Raw genomic sequence first — 20,390 nt, 5'->3', positions numbered from 1 at the left:
GAAGTCTTTACAATCCTCAGTATGTGCATTTCCGGTATTGCGATATGGTCCGCAACAATTGTGACCCAAATCAAATCGGATTTTGAGACAGTCTGAGTGAATCTGGGCCAAAGGTTAGAGTCCGGTTCACCAGAGTTTACCTGTCTATTTCCTGCTACACGCGGCAATGTGTCGCGGTTGGGCTACGAAAACACAGAAAATATGAGATCGCCTACTGAGGGCATCGAGCGGACTTCCATGTTAGCAAGCTGAAATAACACAGACGTTGAAGGCTGGATGAGGTTAATTTGAGTGAGCCTGAGTTTCCTGTTGGAGTCAGTCATCACACAAACATCAGTGTGTGTGTGTGTGTGCATGTACATAGAAGGGGTGCCGACAGTGAAAAGATGTTTCACTGTCGACAGTGCAAGGAAGGGTTACTGTAAAACCTCAAGTGGAACACAGATTTACTGTATCTGTTTGTATAATGCAGTGACTCCCAATTTCATGCTAGGTGTTATGACGTTATTTTGGGTGGGGTCATGGAGTCGATGTGTAATGCAGTTATTATGCGAATGCAGTTATTATATTTATGCAGTTGTTATGCTCATGCGGGTCAAGGGGTCATTGTGTTTTGTATGCACGTTCTTGTAGTATGTAGTTACTATGCCCCTCATGATGATAATTTGACAATGATGGTGTTTTAACTGTATTAGTCTAGTCTTATGTAGTCACTATGTTCCTTATGATGGGAATTTTAACGTGGTCAGTTGCTATGCAGTTACTATGTGTCTATATTAGTTACTCATATTTTGTTATGTAGGCTTTTATTCTGTCATATAAAATTGTGCATTGCTCTAGTAAGAGTTGCTGAAGGACACTTGTCAATATGTTGAGGTTCCTTAGTCGAAAAAAAAAAAGAGGCAAAATTAGGTGCAATGACATTCATGTTTAATTTCACTTTTCAACCTGTTGTCGTCTGGTTAATCCAAAATGAAAACAAAAATGCAATTAAAAGCATATTTTTTTGCGATATGAGAAAGCAATCTCAATTCACGTCGGTAAAAATGACAAAGTGGCATTAAAAAGGAAAACAAAGTGAACTCCTTACTAAGGCTCATTAGGTTTAATTACTGCACTGTGTTAGGTTGCTTGTAACGGCACACATTTGGTAATTAAAGTACAGGTAAGACATTAACTTACTTTTGTTAGCCATTAATCAGTGTTTACCTACCGAGAGCTAAGCCTTTGTAATTAATAATCGGCTTGGACAATGAGTAATCACCTGACAGGAAGTATGTATGAGTGGGCATGTTCTATTCACAATTGTTTTTAATTTTTTTTTACTTAAAGCAAAGCCTGGCCTTTAGCAGAAACGGGTCAATAAGCTGAGCATTGATAACAGCAGCTCAAAATGTTGAGTTTGAAATAGTAGATTTTCCCTCTCTATTCATGCATCAACGCCTCGTCACACTTAATTGTGTATCATCTCCAACACTCTCCTTTCCCAGCATGCCTGAGTCCCTTTCCTGTCTCAAAGTGACAGTTTTGGAAGAGCTTACCTCACTCCATCCCATTTTCCAAATGATTTTAATGTCATCTTAGCAGTAAGAATAGTAAGTTCCCCCTTAATTTGCATGAAGGAAATATGCAAATATTTAGGTTGGGTGAGCCCCTTCTAGACAACTTAATGGAGAACAAATTGTTTTGCATTTCAGCAAAAAAATGATAATAAACTGAGAATAAATAAATCTGCAGGAATCGGGTCCAGGTTATTAACTCATTCACTGCCATTGACGGCTATAGGCGTCAAAAAAATCATTTGAACTATTTCTATTAGTTTAACATTTTTTCCCCTCTTTTGTAAACAAGAGTAGGAAAACCTAGAAGTTCTAAATTTACAATAATTTATTTTCTAGGTTTTCATTCTCTTGTTAACAAAAGTAGAAAAAAAAGTTATACTCATAGAAATAGTTAAAATTATTTTAAGACGTTTATAGCCGTCAATGGCAGTGAATGCATTTTAAAAAAAAAAAGAAGAAAAGATTATTAACTTTGACTGCCAAGCGTTTTCAGAAAAGAGATGCTGTGGGTGCCAGCTGATTTAAGCATTTTGACTGATCTTTCAAGGTCCACAGAACATTTTGTATTTGGACTATGGAAACACACATACGTACTACCAAATGAAAGATTGAACTCTCATCTTTCATCAGAAAAAAAAAAGTTTGTTTCTACCTCAGAAAAACGTGAGCTGCTTGCAACCGGTTGCCATTTTCGCTTCCTCAGCCATTCTCCCCTCAACACTCTAGCTCCGCCTCACGTCTTCTACTGACGCCTACCCAATCTTGTCCAAAGAGAGTCATCGCTGCCATCTAGTGCCCGAAAATAGTATAATAATAATAATATAATATTATACTAACTAGATCTGCTTGATACTTTCAGCACAGCTGGCCAAGGCTTTCCTCCACCCGTTTCCAAAAAACAAACAAACAAAAAAAAACATAGTGAACGTCTTTTAACGTCTTTGGCAGCCCTCCTTAGGATTTTACCAAACGTTATTAAACGTTTTTGGCAGTCAAAGAGTTAAAGGATTTACATTAGAAACAGATACCCCAGTTAGAAATGCTTCACCGTCCCTATACAGGAAACATGAGCACTGTTCGAGTGCCATGCCGATGTACCGACACTACTTCACAGATGATTGGCAGCGACAGACGAACTTCCTCCCATCCACCCTCCTTCCGCTTGAGCCAAAAGTCTTGGAGCTCGGAGAACACAGTCATCATATCATCAGTGCAGCACACATGGGGGCAGGATGGATGTGGAGGAGGGGAGACGTATGGCATAAGAAGCGAGCGAGGAAGAGAGGAACGGATGCAGAGGCTGTCGATTTTAAAGACTTTCAACCTGTTTCTCTAAGCAGTCCTAAATCTGTAGTCTACGCAGACATCCGGTTTCTGAGAAATTGTCGAAAAAGTAAGAAAGAAAGTTGAGTACACGACCAAACTGGACTACTTTTAGACGAATTAGCGTCTCATGACAAGAGATGTTTACTTGTTTCATGAAACGCATGTGCAAAAAATATATTTTGTGGAAGCAATTAATTAACCTGAAATCCAGTTAAAAATGTGGTCTAGAAAAATTGTAAATTAGAATAAATTAAAATATATATTTTTTATTATTAAAATATCTTGTGTGGATAAGTACACATTCCAAAGACATGGGGTAAATATTATTTTTAAAAATAAAATTCTAGTTGTTTTTGTTTGTTTTTCCAGTAATTACACGGCAGTGCTTTTTGCATTAAAGTTTACTCAATACTCTGCCTCATGAAAAGGACAAAGAGTCTCTTCAAAGTTTTTATTCCCCCAGAAAAATAATAATTAAAATAAATAAATAGATAAAACATTTTTCTTCTACTTTTGAACCTATAAAATGTAGACTTTGTTATTGCAAAGAAGGGCTGCAAAGACTATCAAAATAGTCGACACTTAATTTAATAGTCGACGAGTCGTATATTTATGTATTTTATTCATTTGTCGCTTTGTTTTCCTCTCAAAAAGTATTCGACTCCGTATGCCTGTTTGTCATGCACATGCGCAGTGCGGGGTAATCTGGGTCATCCGTGATGTAAACAGAATCATTGCGTGTAATGAATGCAGTGTCCTGGCTAACCAATGTTAGCGACAGAGTCCAAAAGTTATGGCGCATTTCCCCCAAAATACTTAACGATGCAAACCTGCCTCTCTTTGGCCTCGTTATTATAAGAGCAACTGCTTGCTGGCAAGATTTACATATGATCCGATTAGTCAACTAATTATAAATACAATTGGTGATTAGTTAACGAGCAAAACAAAGAAAGGTTTTAAAAAAAACGGTATAACTTTTTGTAGGATATCCTGATGACTGCTAGCGGGAACAGGTGAATGTTTGTGTATTCCAATTGCGATTGTTGTTTTCTGTAGCTAAGAAACTATATAAGGATGAACACTGCCTGCCCCCCCCCCCCCCCACACACACACACACCCCCGCCTATACACAAGGATACTGCATACTCTTTGCATAGCAACCCCAACTGGACAATTCATGGCAGCAGCAGAGGTGACTACATGTTTGTTGATTGAAGTGCTGGGCCACGGTGCCCTGACAGCCTTCCCTCAACCTCGTCACCTCTGCTGCTCCGCCGCGACTCTGGCTACAATTGCCGCTGCCTGCGAACCTGCCGGGCTGCCAAGGACACAAAGACGACCGAGTCAACCTTTGACATCAGAGGCTGCTTACCAAAAGACCAGAGACAAGCTGAGTTGGCAGCTTTGTTAACAGGCCTGAGCCGGGAATCTTTTCAGCTCAGTTAAAGTCAATAGAGAGCAAGTCAATAGCGTACACATACAGATGGACGTGGTGTCAAATGGTTTAGCGCTCCAACCGTACTATTCATGCCATGTTTGAAAAAGTGGGTCCTGGATATCTGGACTCAAAAGACCGCTGTTTTTTTCAAGACGCATTAAACAACTGAGCTGAAGTGACATTTGAACATGAAATACAGTAAGGGTTTTTACAGCCAAGGCTAGTTGACATTTGAAGTTGCTGATTCACCGTTAGATGTCGAGACGTACCACCCACACGGCACCATGTGGAACATGGCGCTCTAGTGGTCGAGATGAGATAGCGGCGTTATAGAGGAATTCAGTCACATGTGGAGCATGTGAAAAATGACCTATACTTTCACAAGCATTTCATAGAAGAGATATGGGGAGAATAAACCGCAATGTCCTAATGCAGGGACAAATGATGTCTGACAAGGTACATGTGCAGTGGATATAAAAAGTTCACACACCCCTGTTCAAATGCCAGGTTCTTGTGATCTAAAAACATTAAGATAAATATTTTAAAACTTTCTCCCACCAGAATTCTAGCCGATAATCTGTACAATCAACTAAAGATAAAAAAAAATATATATATATATATATTTTCGAGAGCAGATCACGCACAACTGAGATAGTGGTTGCATAATTGTACACACCCTCATGATAGTCAATGGACTTCGCGTGGGGGGGGCGCATTTGCTACTTTTTTTTTTTTGCTACATTTCGCTACTTCACCCATTTCGTCAGCGTTGGTTGAATTTTTGGCGCAATCACGTCAGCGACAGCCAATTGGTGTCAAGATAGTCCACGTCAACAAATACACAGCAGACAAAACACAGGAAGCGGTTGCAATACAAGACACCCATATTGTGTGCAGATTTCCCTCCTCTTCCCCGTGCGACACCAGCGTGTCGTTGCGATATTTTTTGTTCGGTCTTAACGTAGCATCATAACTGGGGATATGGCTGTGTTTAGAATTAACCAATCACATGTTAAACGGGAGTCAGTACACACCTGTCACCATTTAAAGGGCTTCTGATTAACCCAAATAAATTCCAGCTCTTCTCATAGGCTTTTCCTGACATCTTTTTCATTTCTGCCTGAAGTATGCTTTCCCGCCATCCTGCTTCACTATAGGTATGATGTGTTTTTTTTTGATGATGAGAAGTGTAGTGTTTGAGTCAAACATATCTTTTGAATTATGGGCAAAAAAAAATAAATCCAACCTTGGTTTCTTAATTTTGCAAAAACACACTTGATATCTCACGTGGGAAAATCTGTCCAGTCCAATAAATTCAACATGTAAGTTGTATTAATGCTAGAAAAAAGGTTTAAAATGATTGACCTTGGTCTCATTTTATTATATCACTCAAACATGGCATTCGAATAGAGGTGTGAAAGTTTCAACTGTTTCCTGACTTCTTCTCTATAAGGTTCTAGTGTCCTTTTGAATCATGCGCTCATTTGCATGTATTCTAGGATGTATGTCAGTCTTCCAACAACACTTGCAATCTTCATCTCCTATCAATGGTCATGTTGAGGATTACTGTTTTCATCTCTAATCCTACATTAAGGGTACATTCTCATGATGGCTGTGACATCATCAAGGCCAGTCCGCCGCAGAGAGGGCACGGGGACAGGAAGCCAAACACTACAGGGGCGGATTAAGTGTTGTAGCCGAGAGAGTGGATGATGAAATAGAAAGCGGAAGAGAGGGTCCAACCAAGATGATAGAAATAGAAACAAAATCCAACACAACGTTAGGGTTGCGTATGTGAAAGGACACTGTGTATTTGCTTTCTAAGATAATCGGAGTTGGAAAGCAAATAACCAAACTGGACCTACAAACTGCCTGTCAAGATTGACAAAAACAACCGAGGTATTCAAAGGTAACTGCACTTGATTTAACCACATTTCACTTAACTCATTCACTGCCATTGACGGCTATTGACGTCAAAAATTCATTTGAACTATTTCTATTAGTTTACATTTTTTCCGCTATTGTTAACAAGAGTATGAAAAACGATAATTTTTTAAAATTGTACATTTAGAACAGATATCAAATTTATGATTAATCGTGAGTTAACTATTGAAGTCATGCGATTAATTACAATTAAAAATTATGAGTGTCGGGTGATTAAAATCGTAATTAACTCTTTGACTGCCAAAAACGTTAAATAACGTTTGGTAAAATCCTATGGAGGAGTGCCAAAGACGTTAAAAGACGTTTGTTTCAAAACAGAGGTGAAACTAACCATTTTCTATTGTTGGTTACTGAAAAACGGAATAAGGTAGAAACAAACTTTTTTTTCTGATGAAAGATGAGAGTCCAATCTTTCATTTGGTAGTATGTGTGTTTCCATAGTCCAAACACATAATTTTCTGTGGACCTAGAAAGATCAGTCAAAATGCTTAAATCGGCTGGCACCCACGGCATCCCTTTTCTGAAAACGTCTGGCAGTCAAAGAGTTAATTGCATGAATTTACAAGTTAACTCGCGATTAATCCAAATTTTTTATATCTGTTCTAAATGTACAATAAAAAAAATCTAGGTTTTCATACTCTTGTTGACAAAAGTGGATTTTTTTTTTTAACTAATAGAAATATTTCATATGAATTTTTGACGTCTATAACCGTCAATGGCAGTGAATGAGTTAATGGCATCACACAGCAAAAATCCATCTTGGCTAAACTCAAAAGAAAATACTATATCTATATGGGTTTATATACATTTGGTACCTGCAGAGACACGTGGGCAGTCTGGCAGCATGGAGTCCAGTGGTGTGTCCAAAGGCTCTGGACTTGAGACCCAGTTGCAACAATGCTGCGAGGACACACACAAAAAACAAGGACGTGAAACTCCGAGAGCACATTTCTACACTTCATTAGTTATAACTTCACAATGTAGTAAGCCTCCAACAATAACGTGTATTAATAACATATCAGTAATGTTTGTCATTGTGCATGTATACTGCATTATCGAAGAACTATCTCCATCATCCTAAGAGGAGTCTTCAATAAATCTTACATAGGCAGGATTTTTGATCCAGCTCTTGTAATGGATCATATTACACTGTGCATGTGTTCCTAATGAAGTGGCTGGTGAGTGCAGGCTCAAAGAAGAAATCCACTTTGATGCAAATTGAGATATGACAAAGAAGACAAAACATGTAGAAAAAGGGAGATGGAGGAGAAAATGGAGATGCAAGTAAACAAAGAAAGCTGGAAGAGGGTGGAGGGGGAGGGGGGGGGAAGTAGCGCGAGAGGTGAGTATGTGAGTGAAGGAAGGGGGGAGGAGAGCGAGAAAGAGACAGGAACAAGCAATTAAAAGCTCTGTGACATGTTGCTTAGACATCTTGCTGTTTGTTTGTGGTGGAAAGCTGAGGCCCTGTGCCATGGTGGATCAGTGGGTGCACTAGGGGAGGGAGTCTGCCCAGTTTGCTGACCCATAACCCCCTGCAAACACACGCGGTCCTCTCAAACCCCCCAAGTGGTTGACAGCATGACTGTCAGAAAAAGGAGTGGAGCTCTTTATCTACTTTTGCTCTCTTCATCTTCCAGACCCCGTCTTGCAACATACAATAAAATCAAACGTAGAAAACCATCTGCTACATTGGTGTGTACGTGGGGGTAAGCTTGCCTAATGCAGTTGCAGAGCAAACAATAACGCCAGAGAGAGATTTCTCGTTCCTACCTTAATGGATTGGGTAATGCTCTGGAGTAGTGGTTTTCAACTATTGTCAACCTGGGCCGACATTTTCCTAATGTCTCTAAATTGTGACATATTTTTTTTATAGAATTTCAGAGCTATGAAAACATATATGTATATGTGACCCGAAATAGCAAAATGAGTTGGAAATAGCAAAGGTAGATTCTGCGACACGAGGCAATAATGGTTCAGTAGGTCAAAGTTGTACCTCTTTCGTCAACTAAAAGTTAATTTTTCATGAAATAACAATCGTGAAGCGTTCCAAAAATCCCATTTTTAAAAACATGTTCAACAAAGAAGTCAGTAATTATTTAAAAATAGAACAAAACAAATTGCTCAATACCTTTAACCTTGTTGTAGATATCCACTTCCTCAATGTAGCAGTATAAGCTAACGATTCCGTTTTTTTTCCTCCAATTTCATACTGATTTTATAATTCTACGTCATTATTACCTAACATTAGGCTGGGAATTTACCAAATTTCCTCTTGAACTCTAGCATAGCAAATGTTCTGCTTGGGTTCATGACCACAAAATACTGGCCTCCGATTGATTTATTGCCGTTTGTAATAATAGTATTAGGCACAAAAGATGTGTGTCGTGTCTATTTATTCATATTGGTAGTTGTAATGTAATAAGTAAAAATTATGTAATGAGTAGCATAGTATAATTTAATACAGCCTCTTTTCTCTCATTCACTTTTTGATTTCGAGCACACATTAAATAATTCAAGCTCTAATCTAAGAATAAATAATAATTCATATATGAAAATACGGGTCACTCTGACTCATTTTGCTGTCTGGTCACATACTGGGTCAAAAACAACCACATTTTGGTCGAAAATAAGACCCAACTTTTTGTTTTGCTTTGTACAAAACATTCTATTTTAAAGAAAAAAAATGTAACTACCCCCAAAATTGGGTTGTTTTGATTAAAAAAACAAAGTTGGATCAAAGGAGCGGGTATATCGTTCAGTCATAGCTTTTAGAATAATAAATTATTATTTAAATATTACACATGGTCACATTTTCAAATTGCCTTTCAGAGCAGCTTATCAATAATTTAAGGAGGAACATGATAGCTGTATTTACAAAAGTTAAAAAGTCAGAATGTTAAAGCCAGGAATGGAACAACTGAAGCGGCCAAAATAGATAATAATAGATGGATAGATAATAGTAGAAAGTGTGTGTGCAAACGACAAAATAGAACAGAGGGAGGTTTGGTTTAAAGTATCAGTATACGGCATTAAAACTGTCATAAGTACAATTTATTGGGAGGGGAGTAAACTCGGCACCTAAGATTGGCTACGCTAATGTCATGCTGAACAACTCTTCGCTCAGCTGCTTGGGAGTTTTCATTTTTGGGGAGATGGCAACATATCAAAGTATGTTTCTCTTGTCAGAGTGTGTGCGTTTGTGTGTGTGTGTGTGTGTGTGCTGAAGCAGGGTGACGGCAGAAAGGGAAAGAGGGCGTCTGCGAAGGAATGCTTGGAGAAGACATTGGCCTGATAAGATAAAAGTTCAATAGAAGAGAACATGTAAAGAGATTACAACGTGCAGCTGGCGTCCTTCTGAATCACTGCTTATCTGCTCGTGTTTACTTTCACCCTGGCCCATTACAGCGTTGTGCAACAACTTTGTGTGTCTAACGCTGCGAGGGGCGGGTCACTCGTTGAATTGTGGGGGGTCTCCAAAAGCACACATGCTACTTTGCATTTTTGCACTCACTGACCTTGACTCCCAACGGTCTGGACTGTCGAATGTATGAGCCATCATGACAAACACCACACGCACGCCTGTAACGATGTCTTCTATTTTCTTATTCATGTGTTTTTGTTTTTCTCAACGAATATTAAAATACAAAACGGGAAGATAGCTGAAGGGTAAGCTAACCCAGCTGTTGTTGATGGGAGCGCCATGAAAACAAATATTTTCTGTTACTGCCCGTTTGACGTGTGCGGCATTTCTCTTTTGTCCCACCAATGATATATTTAATTCAGGCTTACAGATAAATATAGAAACTGGTGGCGGAGGTGATTATGATGAAACATCTGCCCCGTGTACACAAATCCTCTGCAAATATCAACAAGACATGCTAAAATTCCATTGGGACGTGTGTACAGAACTTACTGTTATTAAGATAAAAGCAAATAGGCTCATGTGAGATTTGCTGCAATCCAATGCAGGGAAATAAACATGAATTGAAACGAAATGTGGGCCAATAAAAAAAAAAAAGGCCCTCTTTTTTTCTTGTTTCATCTCCAAGTGTCACAACAGTCAGGAAATTAAAAAAAATATGGCAGGGGGAATATAAATTTGAATGTTTTCACATCCTTCAGGTTGCCTCTCCTGGAATTGGGATGGAACTAGAGGGCAGCGAACGCATCGAGGCTCCTTGACGTCTCCATCCAGTATCTCATTGTATCGCATTTAATTCATTCGGAGGAAGATGTCAGCTGGGCCATTGAGTGGGCAGTAGAAGGTGGCTGGAGAGTGGGGAAGCCTTTCTGAGGAACCCCTCCTCCCCTCACCTTGACCATTGCCACCGGGTTTGAATACATTTGTTAAGGCAACAGCACATATGTGTACGCAAACGCTCAACTATTACACACACACACACCCTGCAGCAGTGCTGTGGCAGACCGCTACCACATAAAGGCAAAGCCTGCTGGCTGGGATTAGAGAGCCGTGACAAAAGGATGGCACATAACACTGCATGCCTGCTAAACGAATAGCACCATCGCTTCAAGTAACGCCAGGCCACCAATCAATAGCGCCATTCAGCGAATCAGACAGTCTGGAACTATCAGATGTGCACATTGTGTGCATTCAGCATGATGGTTCACGCTCACCTCTGATGCAATTTTATGATCTGAGCCGAAATGACGGGTGATTGCCTGAACCTAGAAATAATGCACAAGCACTGGAGAAGAAACACTAGACATAAGGGAATAATAAAGGACCAGCAGGTTGTTCATTCCAGGTAAAATATTTGATTGACCAGCATGATGATTCTTAAGAAATGTTCTTTTAGCTGCTAAAAAACCGCATTCATCAATTGAAGGCAAGTGCCCAGTTCAGACTTTTCTCATTTGTCGAAAAAAGTTGTCTTTTTTAGTAATGTTTTTTGGGGGTATGTGCAAAATGTGCATATGAAGAATGGCTTCCAATGCGATATCAAATTGATGAGCACGCCACCCATCAGTTTTGGACACATTTAAAGTAATGGTATTACATTACAGTCTAGAAATGAACATTTGAGCTAGCTAGCTAGAGATAGCATGTCTATAATTGATGAAATAAATACTATAGAATTGCTACTCAAGTAGATAACGAGCCTAAATAACATCTGCTAATTTCTGTTCTACTTCTGACTTTAATTCACAAAGCACAGGAAAGTAGCTTATCATTTTCTGTACTTTTACTGTGTACAATATTTTTATTTTATTTAGAAAAATCTGTTATTTTCTTTTTAACAATTTACCAAATATTCTATATGTTTGTAAGAAATAAAACAGATTGCGCTGAACTGAAAAGAGTTATTTACCCAACTATAATAATTAGGAATGGACGAGTGGTATCAGGCCGATACCTGGTCTTTTTTCAAGATATCGGTACTCGCGACGATTTATGATCAGGTACTAGAAATGAGAAATTAGAAGAAAATAAAATTGCCATTAAAAATGCTATATTGAGATATATAGGTCTTTCTTTTTAATTATCTGTGATGTTTTTTTCTATTTCTAGTTTTATTTTTTTACTTATATATCAAAAGTACAAGTGCTAACGGCACTTGGTATCGGCATCAGTGACTAGTACTCAAGAGTTGATTATTTGTACTGTTATCGGTTTGAAATAAAGTGGTATTGGACATCACTAATAATAATACATTTTAGAACTGTAATTGCTAAATGTGACACCGTGAAACAATATTTTTGCTCAAGGATATCACGCCATCATAATCTGAAAAAGGTGCAATATGGATCAATTAGAACACTGTGTACCATATTAGACTGGGCTGTACTGAGAATTGGGCCTTAACTCTTTGACTGCCAGACGTTTTCAGAAAAGGGATGCCGTGGGTGCCAGCCGATTTTAAGCATTTTGACTGATATTTCAAGGTCCATAGAAAATTATGTGTTTGGACTATGGAAACACACATACTACCAATAAAAGATTGGACTCTCATCTTTCATCAGAAAAAAAAAGTTTGTTTCTACCTTATTCCGTTTTTCAGTAATCCACAATAGAAAATGGCTAGTTTCACCTCTGTTTTGAAACAAACGTCTTTCAACGTCTTTGGCACTCCTCCATAGGATTTTACTAAACGTTATTTAACGTTTTTGGCAGTCAAAGAGTTAAGAGACAGACATTGACGGGTACAACAACTTGACTTCAGCCTTTGTATTTACCCTAAAACATGCACAATGCACAAAAACAAGATCATCTTTGCACTGAATGAGTCGAGCGAGCAATTAAGTGACTAAACAATTAAGTCACACAATTATCTCGCTAATGAATCACATCACAAGGTGCTGTTGTATTGATCCCAACCTCAAGATAAACACAACTGTGCAGCTTGTATACAACGCGGGCACACACCTGCCACCATCCTATCGATTCTGTCTCTTCGCAAGCAAACCCGACTGCGATGCGAGCTTGAAACTGTGCACTAACTGTACAAAAGTCTCCAAAGCCAAAAAAAAACAGCTGTCACCTCCCAACTGAACTTCTCAGAAAGTCTCGCTCTCTTGTCCAACCCATTCTCATCTTCTCCACTTGCTCTCTATGGATTAGGATGCTTTATTCATGATTATACAGTAGTGTACTGTGTGTGCGTGTTTGTATAAGCTCTAGGCAGGCCACTAGAGTGTGACAGCAGGCCAGCACTGTGACAGGAGACACCTTGGAGACTGTGACAGGCTGCCAGCTGTACACCATCATTCACATTTCTCCCTCTCTCTCTCTCTCTCTCTCTCTCTCTTTGGGCTACTCATCTTTCTCCACATACATCTCTTCATCTCCTCCAGTCCATCTAGCATACCTATCCTACCGGTCTGATCTTCGTTGCCATCCTTTGTTCTTTCCACTCGCCACTTTAAGGGATTCAAATTGAATTTATATTACAATGGAAGACTCTCTAGATCTTCAACCTTTGTGTGTGTACCTTCTCTATGGTATTCACTCTCCTTCAAATTGTGTTTTGTCTCGTCTTAGCAGTGACGTAATTTGCCCCTCATCTGAACCATTTGGTCCATACAACCCAACCCAGCGGGCGCTGATCTCTAAATCCCAGTGCCTCCTTTTGGACTCCCCTCTCCTCCTCGCCATCCAGCGACCTCTCTGACCTGCAAGGGAGGGAATTATCTCTGTCCGAGGAGAACAGAGCAGAATGCTGCTGGGGTGCCCCGACCTCACATGCACCCACTGCTGTGGGCACCCATATTTATACACCACCCTGAGCATTATCAAGGGTCACTGCTAGCTTCGCTCTGTGGTGTGAAGCACCATCTGTGCTGCACTCGCAGTGTGTATGTGTGCGTGTGTGTGCTGCTGATCACAGTGAGCAATCCTAACACGGTTCACATTGACGATCCGACTGTGTTAGGGTTGTTAATGTGGTGTACCTGAGAGGGGTGTGTTACTTTTGGCTTCTCAGTGTGTGGTTGTTAGCGCATATGATATTACACACTAAATGGAATGATGGCAAAACCCCCTTAAACCAGTACCGCAGCGAGCCAGTGGTGGAATTGAACAAAAGTGAAGATTGTAAATCAACTATTTTATTTTTATTTTTTTTGAGACCTCAGTATTATTCATTCGGCAGCCTTACCGAATCAACATGTCGTCATCATGGCTCTTTTTTTTTTTTGTGCGCGTGTGTGTACGTGCATGTGAGCTTGTGCTCTTTAATTTACCTGAAAACTGTTAAAAATCACAACTCCTTCATCTTAACCACATACTTCAGAGTCCCACCAGAGCCGTGAAGTTGTCAGGAGACCAGAGGAAGGATCAAAGGAAAGAAAGATGAATCCAGACACCACCTGCCACCCACAATTACAAATCCAGAATCCTTCACCAACCCCAGAAACATCAAAATTCCAAATAGATTAGGGAGACCTCAAGAGACCAGAGGAAAGACTAAAGGAAGGAAGGAAGGATAGATGAAGCACAGTGAGATCCACAAACACCAGCCTCCACTGATTCAGCGAGCAGTGGGAGAAGCAAATTCTGTTTGAATTTTAGCATATCCTGACCAAACCCAGAAAACAGGTGAGCCATGATTGGTCGCTACCTACTTCCCCAACACAGGTGATGTTAACTTCAGCCAAGAGCAAGTGAAAATTTTTGTTTTTAAAGGTATTATTTGTACATGAAAAATAATGAAATTATCAAATTAATTCTGGACAAAATGTTACATTTTTACTGCTGAAAATGGCTCAATGAGTCAAATATCCCTTCAATCGGACCGTTTCTGACCGCACAGCTGATCGAGGTAACATGAAAATCATGGAAATACAAATCATATCAGAACTATTATTAAGGCAGGCGGATTTCTAAGAAATTTTGCTTGGTGGCCTCGTGAAAAAGCAAGTATGTGAAATCAATAAATGTGCAGCTTCAATCCAATTTGTTTTTAGCACTCAAAAAAAAGACCACGCAACTGTGCGTTGTTGCAATGCAGAAAAATATCTTGGAATCAGTCAGACTCTTACATCATCAATGAAGTAGCTTATTAGGTTAATGAGAACAAGAACATATTTTTGCCAGTCTCATTCCTCCTGGTGGACAAAGAAGGTGATTTTAGTTCTATTGTTTTGGGTAATCATCACAAATAGAACATCGTTTAAAATGCCAATTATACTGTGTCCCGTGCAACCCTTGGATGGATCCAAAATGGGAAATCCAAGACAACGGGGACAGTGCAACCTTGAACTACACAAAACAAAACACACACTTTGCACCAAACCAAAAGGCAAGGGATGTAAAAGTGGGGTGCTTATATATAAAGGTATGTGTGTGTGTGTGTAGGTGTTGCCATTGAGCAGCTCTGGTCTAAGCTATTCCTCATCTGTATGTGCATATAGAGGGAGGTCAGGTGCTGCAAGTGGTGCACAGGTCTCACTAGAAGAGGCAGCTGCTAAAATGAAGCTATTGTAAGAACGGTTATTCATGACTTGTAACGTGGTACGGGTTTTCGGTTAGAAAGGTGATGATGATGAACACAAACTGAAAGACTCGAAATGATCATTACTGTATCTGATGCAAATGTGTTCTTAATGTGTTTGTATGCGTGTATATTTTACCTGCTGCATCCAATCCTGTGTGCTTTTACTGGTCTCCTGCAGCCACATGCTGTGAGCTGAATCCGTCAGAGCCACAGCACACACTTTGTTCCTTACCTCGGCTTCCCTGTGATTCATCTACAATGAGAGAAAAAAAAAAAAGAGTACAGTATATGATGATGACTGGTCATGTGTTCCCTTGCTTGCCAAATGACGCATCGATGCAATCAATAATAATATCGCGACTTTAATATGACGGATATGTCCGGTTTGATTTTAGCAACATATTCCAAGCCTCCAAATACAATGCTTCTTCTTTTCAGAACAGTGGATACAAATTCAACCAGATGTATAGCATAATACTATACTGAAATATGAAAGAGCTATTTCACTATAGCGTGTCCTTGTCACGTACTGTGCAAATGTCCTTCCTCGCGCACGTTCAAATACCTCGGCTCCCCATTCTTAATACCTTTTCCCTTCACATGTCACAGAAAGTGGCGTCTGCAGGACCATCTTCCTATTCCCCTCTGAATGTCAACGCCAAGGAAAATGTCACACAAAGGACTTGTTACCGTACTACAATAGACTTCCCACACCGCAGGACCCACCCCAAGGAGTACTGGAGCCAGACCTTGGGAGTGAGCCTTTTCAATGTGCTTCACATTAAGATAAAATAGGGAAGAAAGGAGAACAGGGCTTACAACAATAGGTTAACAATCTCTTGCTCTGTACATTTAGTATGGCTGTGACGGGAAATGTGCAGCAGAGTAGTATAGTGTTATATTTGGTGATTTCTGGCTGGGAAATGTTTACATGCCACATTATAAAATAAGCCTCCATTTTAAAATCATGTAGAGGATATTTTGAATTGTATCATGGAAGACTACTGAAGTAGCGTTTGGCTTAGAATTATCCTAATGTGAAAAATGTAATAGACAATTTAAACAATATACAATAATGCTAATGCTAATATACTAATGTGAATTTTTGTGATGTGAATGTGCAACAAGTGCTTTGCAAGTGCTTGCTGAATGTAACATACCTATTAGCTTAACCATCATGTTAATGCTAGTATGCTTAACTCATGATTTTTAAAATTTAATTTGACTCTAGCTGTTAGCTATCTGCTTAGGGATTAGCTTTACTGTGCTAAAGCTAGCAATAAATGCTACTTGTCAATGCTAAATACCACATGGCCTGCAAATGTGACGACCTGGAGTCAATGTGAGCTTAGCAATCTTAGTTTAGCTTCTGCCAAGTGGTTATTTTGTTTGATAAATAACTGTACTATTGTATAAATGCAATGCTAATCTTAGTCTGTTTCATGCATCAGTAGCAGTATTCTTTTCTTTCAAGGTTTTCAACCTGATTGTGACACCTCAAATTCAAATAAATTATAAAGAAGAAGAAAGGTGACATCCGAGTGTATCACTTACATTCCGGCAGCTGTTGTCCATTTTCGAGTTAAGGCAAATGTTGGGCCAAACTTCAAATAACTGGACATAGACTGTTAATCCAAACGACAATAAATTCTGTATTTAAATACATGCCTTTAATTACACATAGTGTAATAGATACAGTAGCTAGTAGCTACTGGACATTATTCACCACATCATGAATGTAAAAGAAAGTAAAAATACATGGATTATATCTATACTCATATCAGTTCCATTACACAAACTCTTACAGTCATGCACACACAAAATCATCTGTACGTTCTTCCCATCCATGCAGGGTTGAAGAGTTTTCCACTGGCAGAACAAGGCCTGTGGGAGTAGCATAGTCAGCCATTTAAAACGTGAAGTGTCAGACAAGGTCCTGGTTTCTGGCCCAAGCCAGACAGACCGGTCCCTGTGTCGAAGGGGGCCATAAGCAGAGGCCAGAAACAAGAGACAGTGGACAAGCCACGGAATACTTTTACTCGTGATGTCTATCCAGGTTTATTGTAGGCAACAAGATAACTAAATCATTAGAAACTACACTTATGATGAAGTAATTAATCATGTGAGGACAGGCTGCCTCATATTCAGTTCTTAGTCACAACAAGGCATTCAAAAACACATTCTTCTTTTGCAAAATGTAATTGCTTTGAAATACAACAATAGACCACATTGTTTCTTCTCCTCTCTAACCGAAATGTGTTCTCACGTTTCACCATGATTCCCTATTCAAAGATCAATTCCTATTCAAAGACACTTAAGCGATGTCATCAGTTTGCTCAAATTAGGAAGGAAAATACATGTGGAACTCTCCCCAAACAAGGCTTCTTAAAAAACGCCATCTTGCAGCACAGGCGTTATCAATCAGCCCCCTCTGACAGCTCTCATTGCACACATATGGTTGGCTGTTGTAACATTCGGGGTAATAGGTTGACAAATAGGCCCTCAAAGCAATGCGGCTCTAAATTATGGTAATCTTGACGATGCAGAGTTGGCTCTTCAAGCCGCACTGACAACTGTGGTTAGTAAGTGTGGAAAGCAAAAACAAGCATCTTCCGCACGGAGGGAGCTCACACTCAAATGAAGGCCAAACAACCATAATTTGGATCAGCATCTTACAGTTTACCATCGATGACATATATACCGTACACTAGAATCTCTTGAGAAAACCACACTTTAACTTTAAATTAATACATTTTAGCGTAAACCTAACCTAATTAGACTAAGACATTTATGCATAATAAACCTGATATTCTTTATTGTAATGCAGATTAATTTATTGTGTTTGTTAAGAAATACTTGGGAAGAGGACATTGAAAAAAATAATCTGAATATCTTATTTCCGTAAAATTCTTCGCAAGATATGGTACTATTATTATTGTCGCATGTTCCAATACTTGCTCACATGAAACGTGGATCAAACAAAGGTGCTAGTTAAATATCAGATGCAAATGTAGAAACTGAAATTTCTTAGATTCACCTTTCGTGAGACCCAAATGTTTTCAGTCTTCTACAAAAATAAAAGGAAGCGCATTTGTTGTTAATATTCATGACACCTAAAAAAAAAAAAAAAAAAAAAAAATCCTGGATCATCATCTCTCAGTAAAGTTCCGTGGGACCCAGTTAAGGCATTTTATATAATCCTACTGACAAAAAATAAATAAATCACACGAGGTGTTATCTCTTTGGCAAAGGTAACAATGACGCCACATTCTTGCAAGTGGGAGCTCAGTCTGTAAACTACCTACGTTGTCTGCAAGTTACCCACAATGTTAGACATGCTGATCCGCTATGCAAACACATGCTTTGACAAGCAAACAGACCAGCTGTTGTGTCTTGTATTGGACAGGCAAAGGGGAAAAAAAAAAACACGTGGATATACTTGTTGAGCTAAAACCAACATGCAGATGTTGAGGGGTTTCTTTGTAATGTGAAAGCAGCTGGATATGCAGAGTAGAGTTCAGGTGGGGGTTGGTCATGGCGGGTTGGGGTGATGAGTCTGACTGTAGATGAGTCAAAACAGATAAGGGAAAGGCAGGAATGAAAACAACGAGAAAAGAATGACGTGATCTGGAAATATTTAATAATGAATGCTCACAAGCTCAATTGTCTTTTTGTTTATCGTGGTGGGCATTCATTGTCCTTGACATGTGAACTTGAAATGGAAGATTACAAGTCCCAATCCATTGGATCTAACCCACGTTTGGTTAACTACTTAGAACTTTATTCTTGGTTATTCCTAACACCATTTTAGTGTGGCACAAAAATATGAGTTAACATTTCTGTAGAGTCACGATCCTCATTGTGACATGAATTTAAATTCAACTGCACATCACACGTTCACAATCTTCTCAGCCACGAAAACACAGCTGAGTCACCATTGATGGCCATGAATCAACTTCAGCCCCGCCCCGCATCCACTCAAACTCTGGATGAACTACGAAATCCTTTTCCCTCCGCTGCTCCTCCGTAAAAAAAAAAAAAAAAAAAAAGCTCTGAAGAGGGCCCGGTTGCTATAGAAACCAAAACATCACAGATCTCTGACCCCCTGGTTGGCAAAATTCTGCTAAATCTAGCTTTTCAAGGATTCTGTGGAATGGCTAACTCCGACACACATTCACGCCAGTCAAGTCCACCTTTATCGGGTTTAAGTCAAGTCAGAGTCCCATAGGTCTGAGTCCACAAGGCTAGAGTCCAAGTCCAGATGATATCAAGAGTAAACCGTGTGACAGAAAAAATACTATTTTCGCAAACCACAAAATCGAAGAAATTTCAGAGAGCTAAAAATGTGAAGACATAAAGCTTGCCTCTTAAAGATGCTGGCGTTGTAGTTTGAAATTGTCTTTTTAGAAAATCTGCAGGTTGCTTCATGTTTTTTTTTGTGTTTTTTTTGGAAGATGTTTTGGCTAACGGCAGTACTCGATGATTGGTAAAAAACACATTTTATAACCCTGTTATACCCTGTTGGCTGACATAACTAAAAGAAAAAGCGTGCTTTGGCATTTGCGGTCTGGTTAACCAATCAAATGTCTTGCTGCCCAGTAGTCACGGTTACCGGGTGGCCAATGCCAATGCCGGTGTATTTTGATCATATGAAAAACTTTATTTCAAGTTTGAAGGAGGACATTCATTTTCAGGAATGAAAACATAGTTGGACTTAGTTGAGTCAATCAAAAATAGTTAAATGGAGTCTTAGTCAAACGACAAGTAGTCCGAGTCAACAAAACATGTTGAGTCCGGACTTGAATCTACAGCCCTGATTCTTGCACACACACATTTGTCTGGCCCTGATATCTGACCTCACACATGACCTTTCAACAAAGAACAATTATGTAGCGTTTCAATTGCTTCCGGCTAAAAAGCCAGTTAATTGTTATATTTCACGTTTGCATACAATCATATTGTCACCACTAATATATAATGTGCACTGCAATGGGTAGGCAAAGGCTATTTATGCGAGAGGTAAGTGAGTCATGGAGTCATTAAAATAATGATTCATCTGGTCAAAGTGTTGATTAACATGAGGATAACAAGACATCGTTTAGCCGCGCATGCAAAGCTAATCTTTCCCCACAAAAATACGTTTGACTTTTTTCCCTATTTCCCTGC

The 20,390-nt window shown here is 39.3% G+C and overlaps 1 protein-coding gene across 3 annotated transcripts in view; it reads right to left on the bottom strand.

The window, feature by feature from the left end:
* arb2a (ARB2 cotranscriptional regulator A) overlaps window positions 1-20,390 on the bottom strand; it is a 170,658-nt gene that overhangs the window by 44,368 nt on the left and 105,900 nt on the right. For all 3 annotated transcript variants that reach the window (XM_077561614.1, XM_077561615.1, XM_077561616.1), the window contains exons 9-10: window positions 15,361-15,477; window positions 7,086-7,170 (exon numbers count right to left, since the gene is read on the bottom strand). In XM_077561614.1, coding sequence (XP_077417740.1) covers window positions 7,086-7,170; window positions 15,361-15,477 — 202 coding nt within the window. The remainder of the gene's footprint in view (window positions 1-7,085; window positions 7,171-15,360; window positions 15,478-20,390) is intronic.

Source organism: Vanacampus margaritifer, chromosome 3 (genome assembly GCF_051991255.1).
Source record: "Vanacampus margaritifer isolate UIUO_Vmar chromosome 3, RoL_Vmar_1.0, whole genome shotgun sequence".
In the NCBI taxonomy this organism is placed as follows: Eukaryota; Metazoa; Chordata; class Actinopteri; order Syngnathiformes; family Syngnathidae; genus Vanacampus; species Vanacampus margaritifer.
Note: the sequence above shows the minus strand (reverse complement) of the source record. Positions and strands in the feature narration are given on the sequence as shown.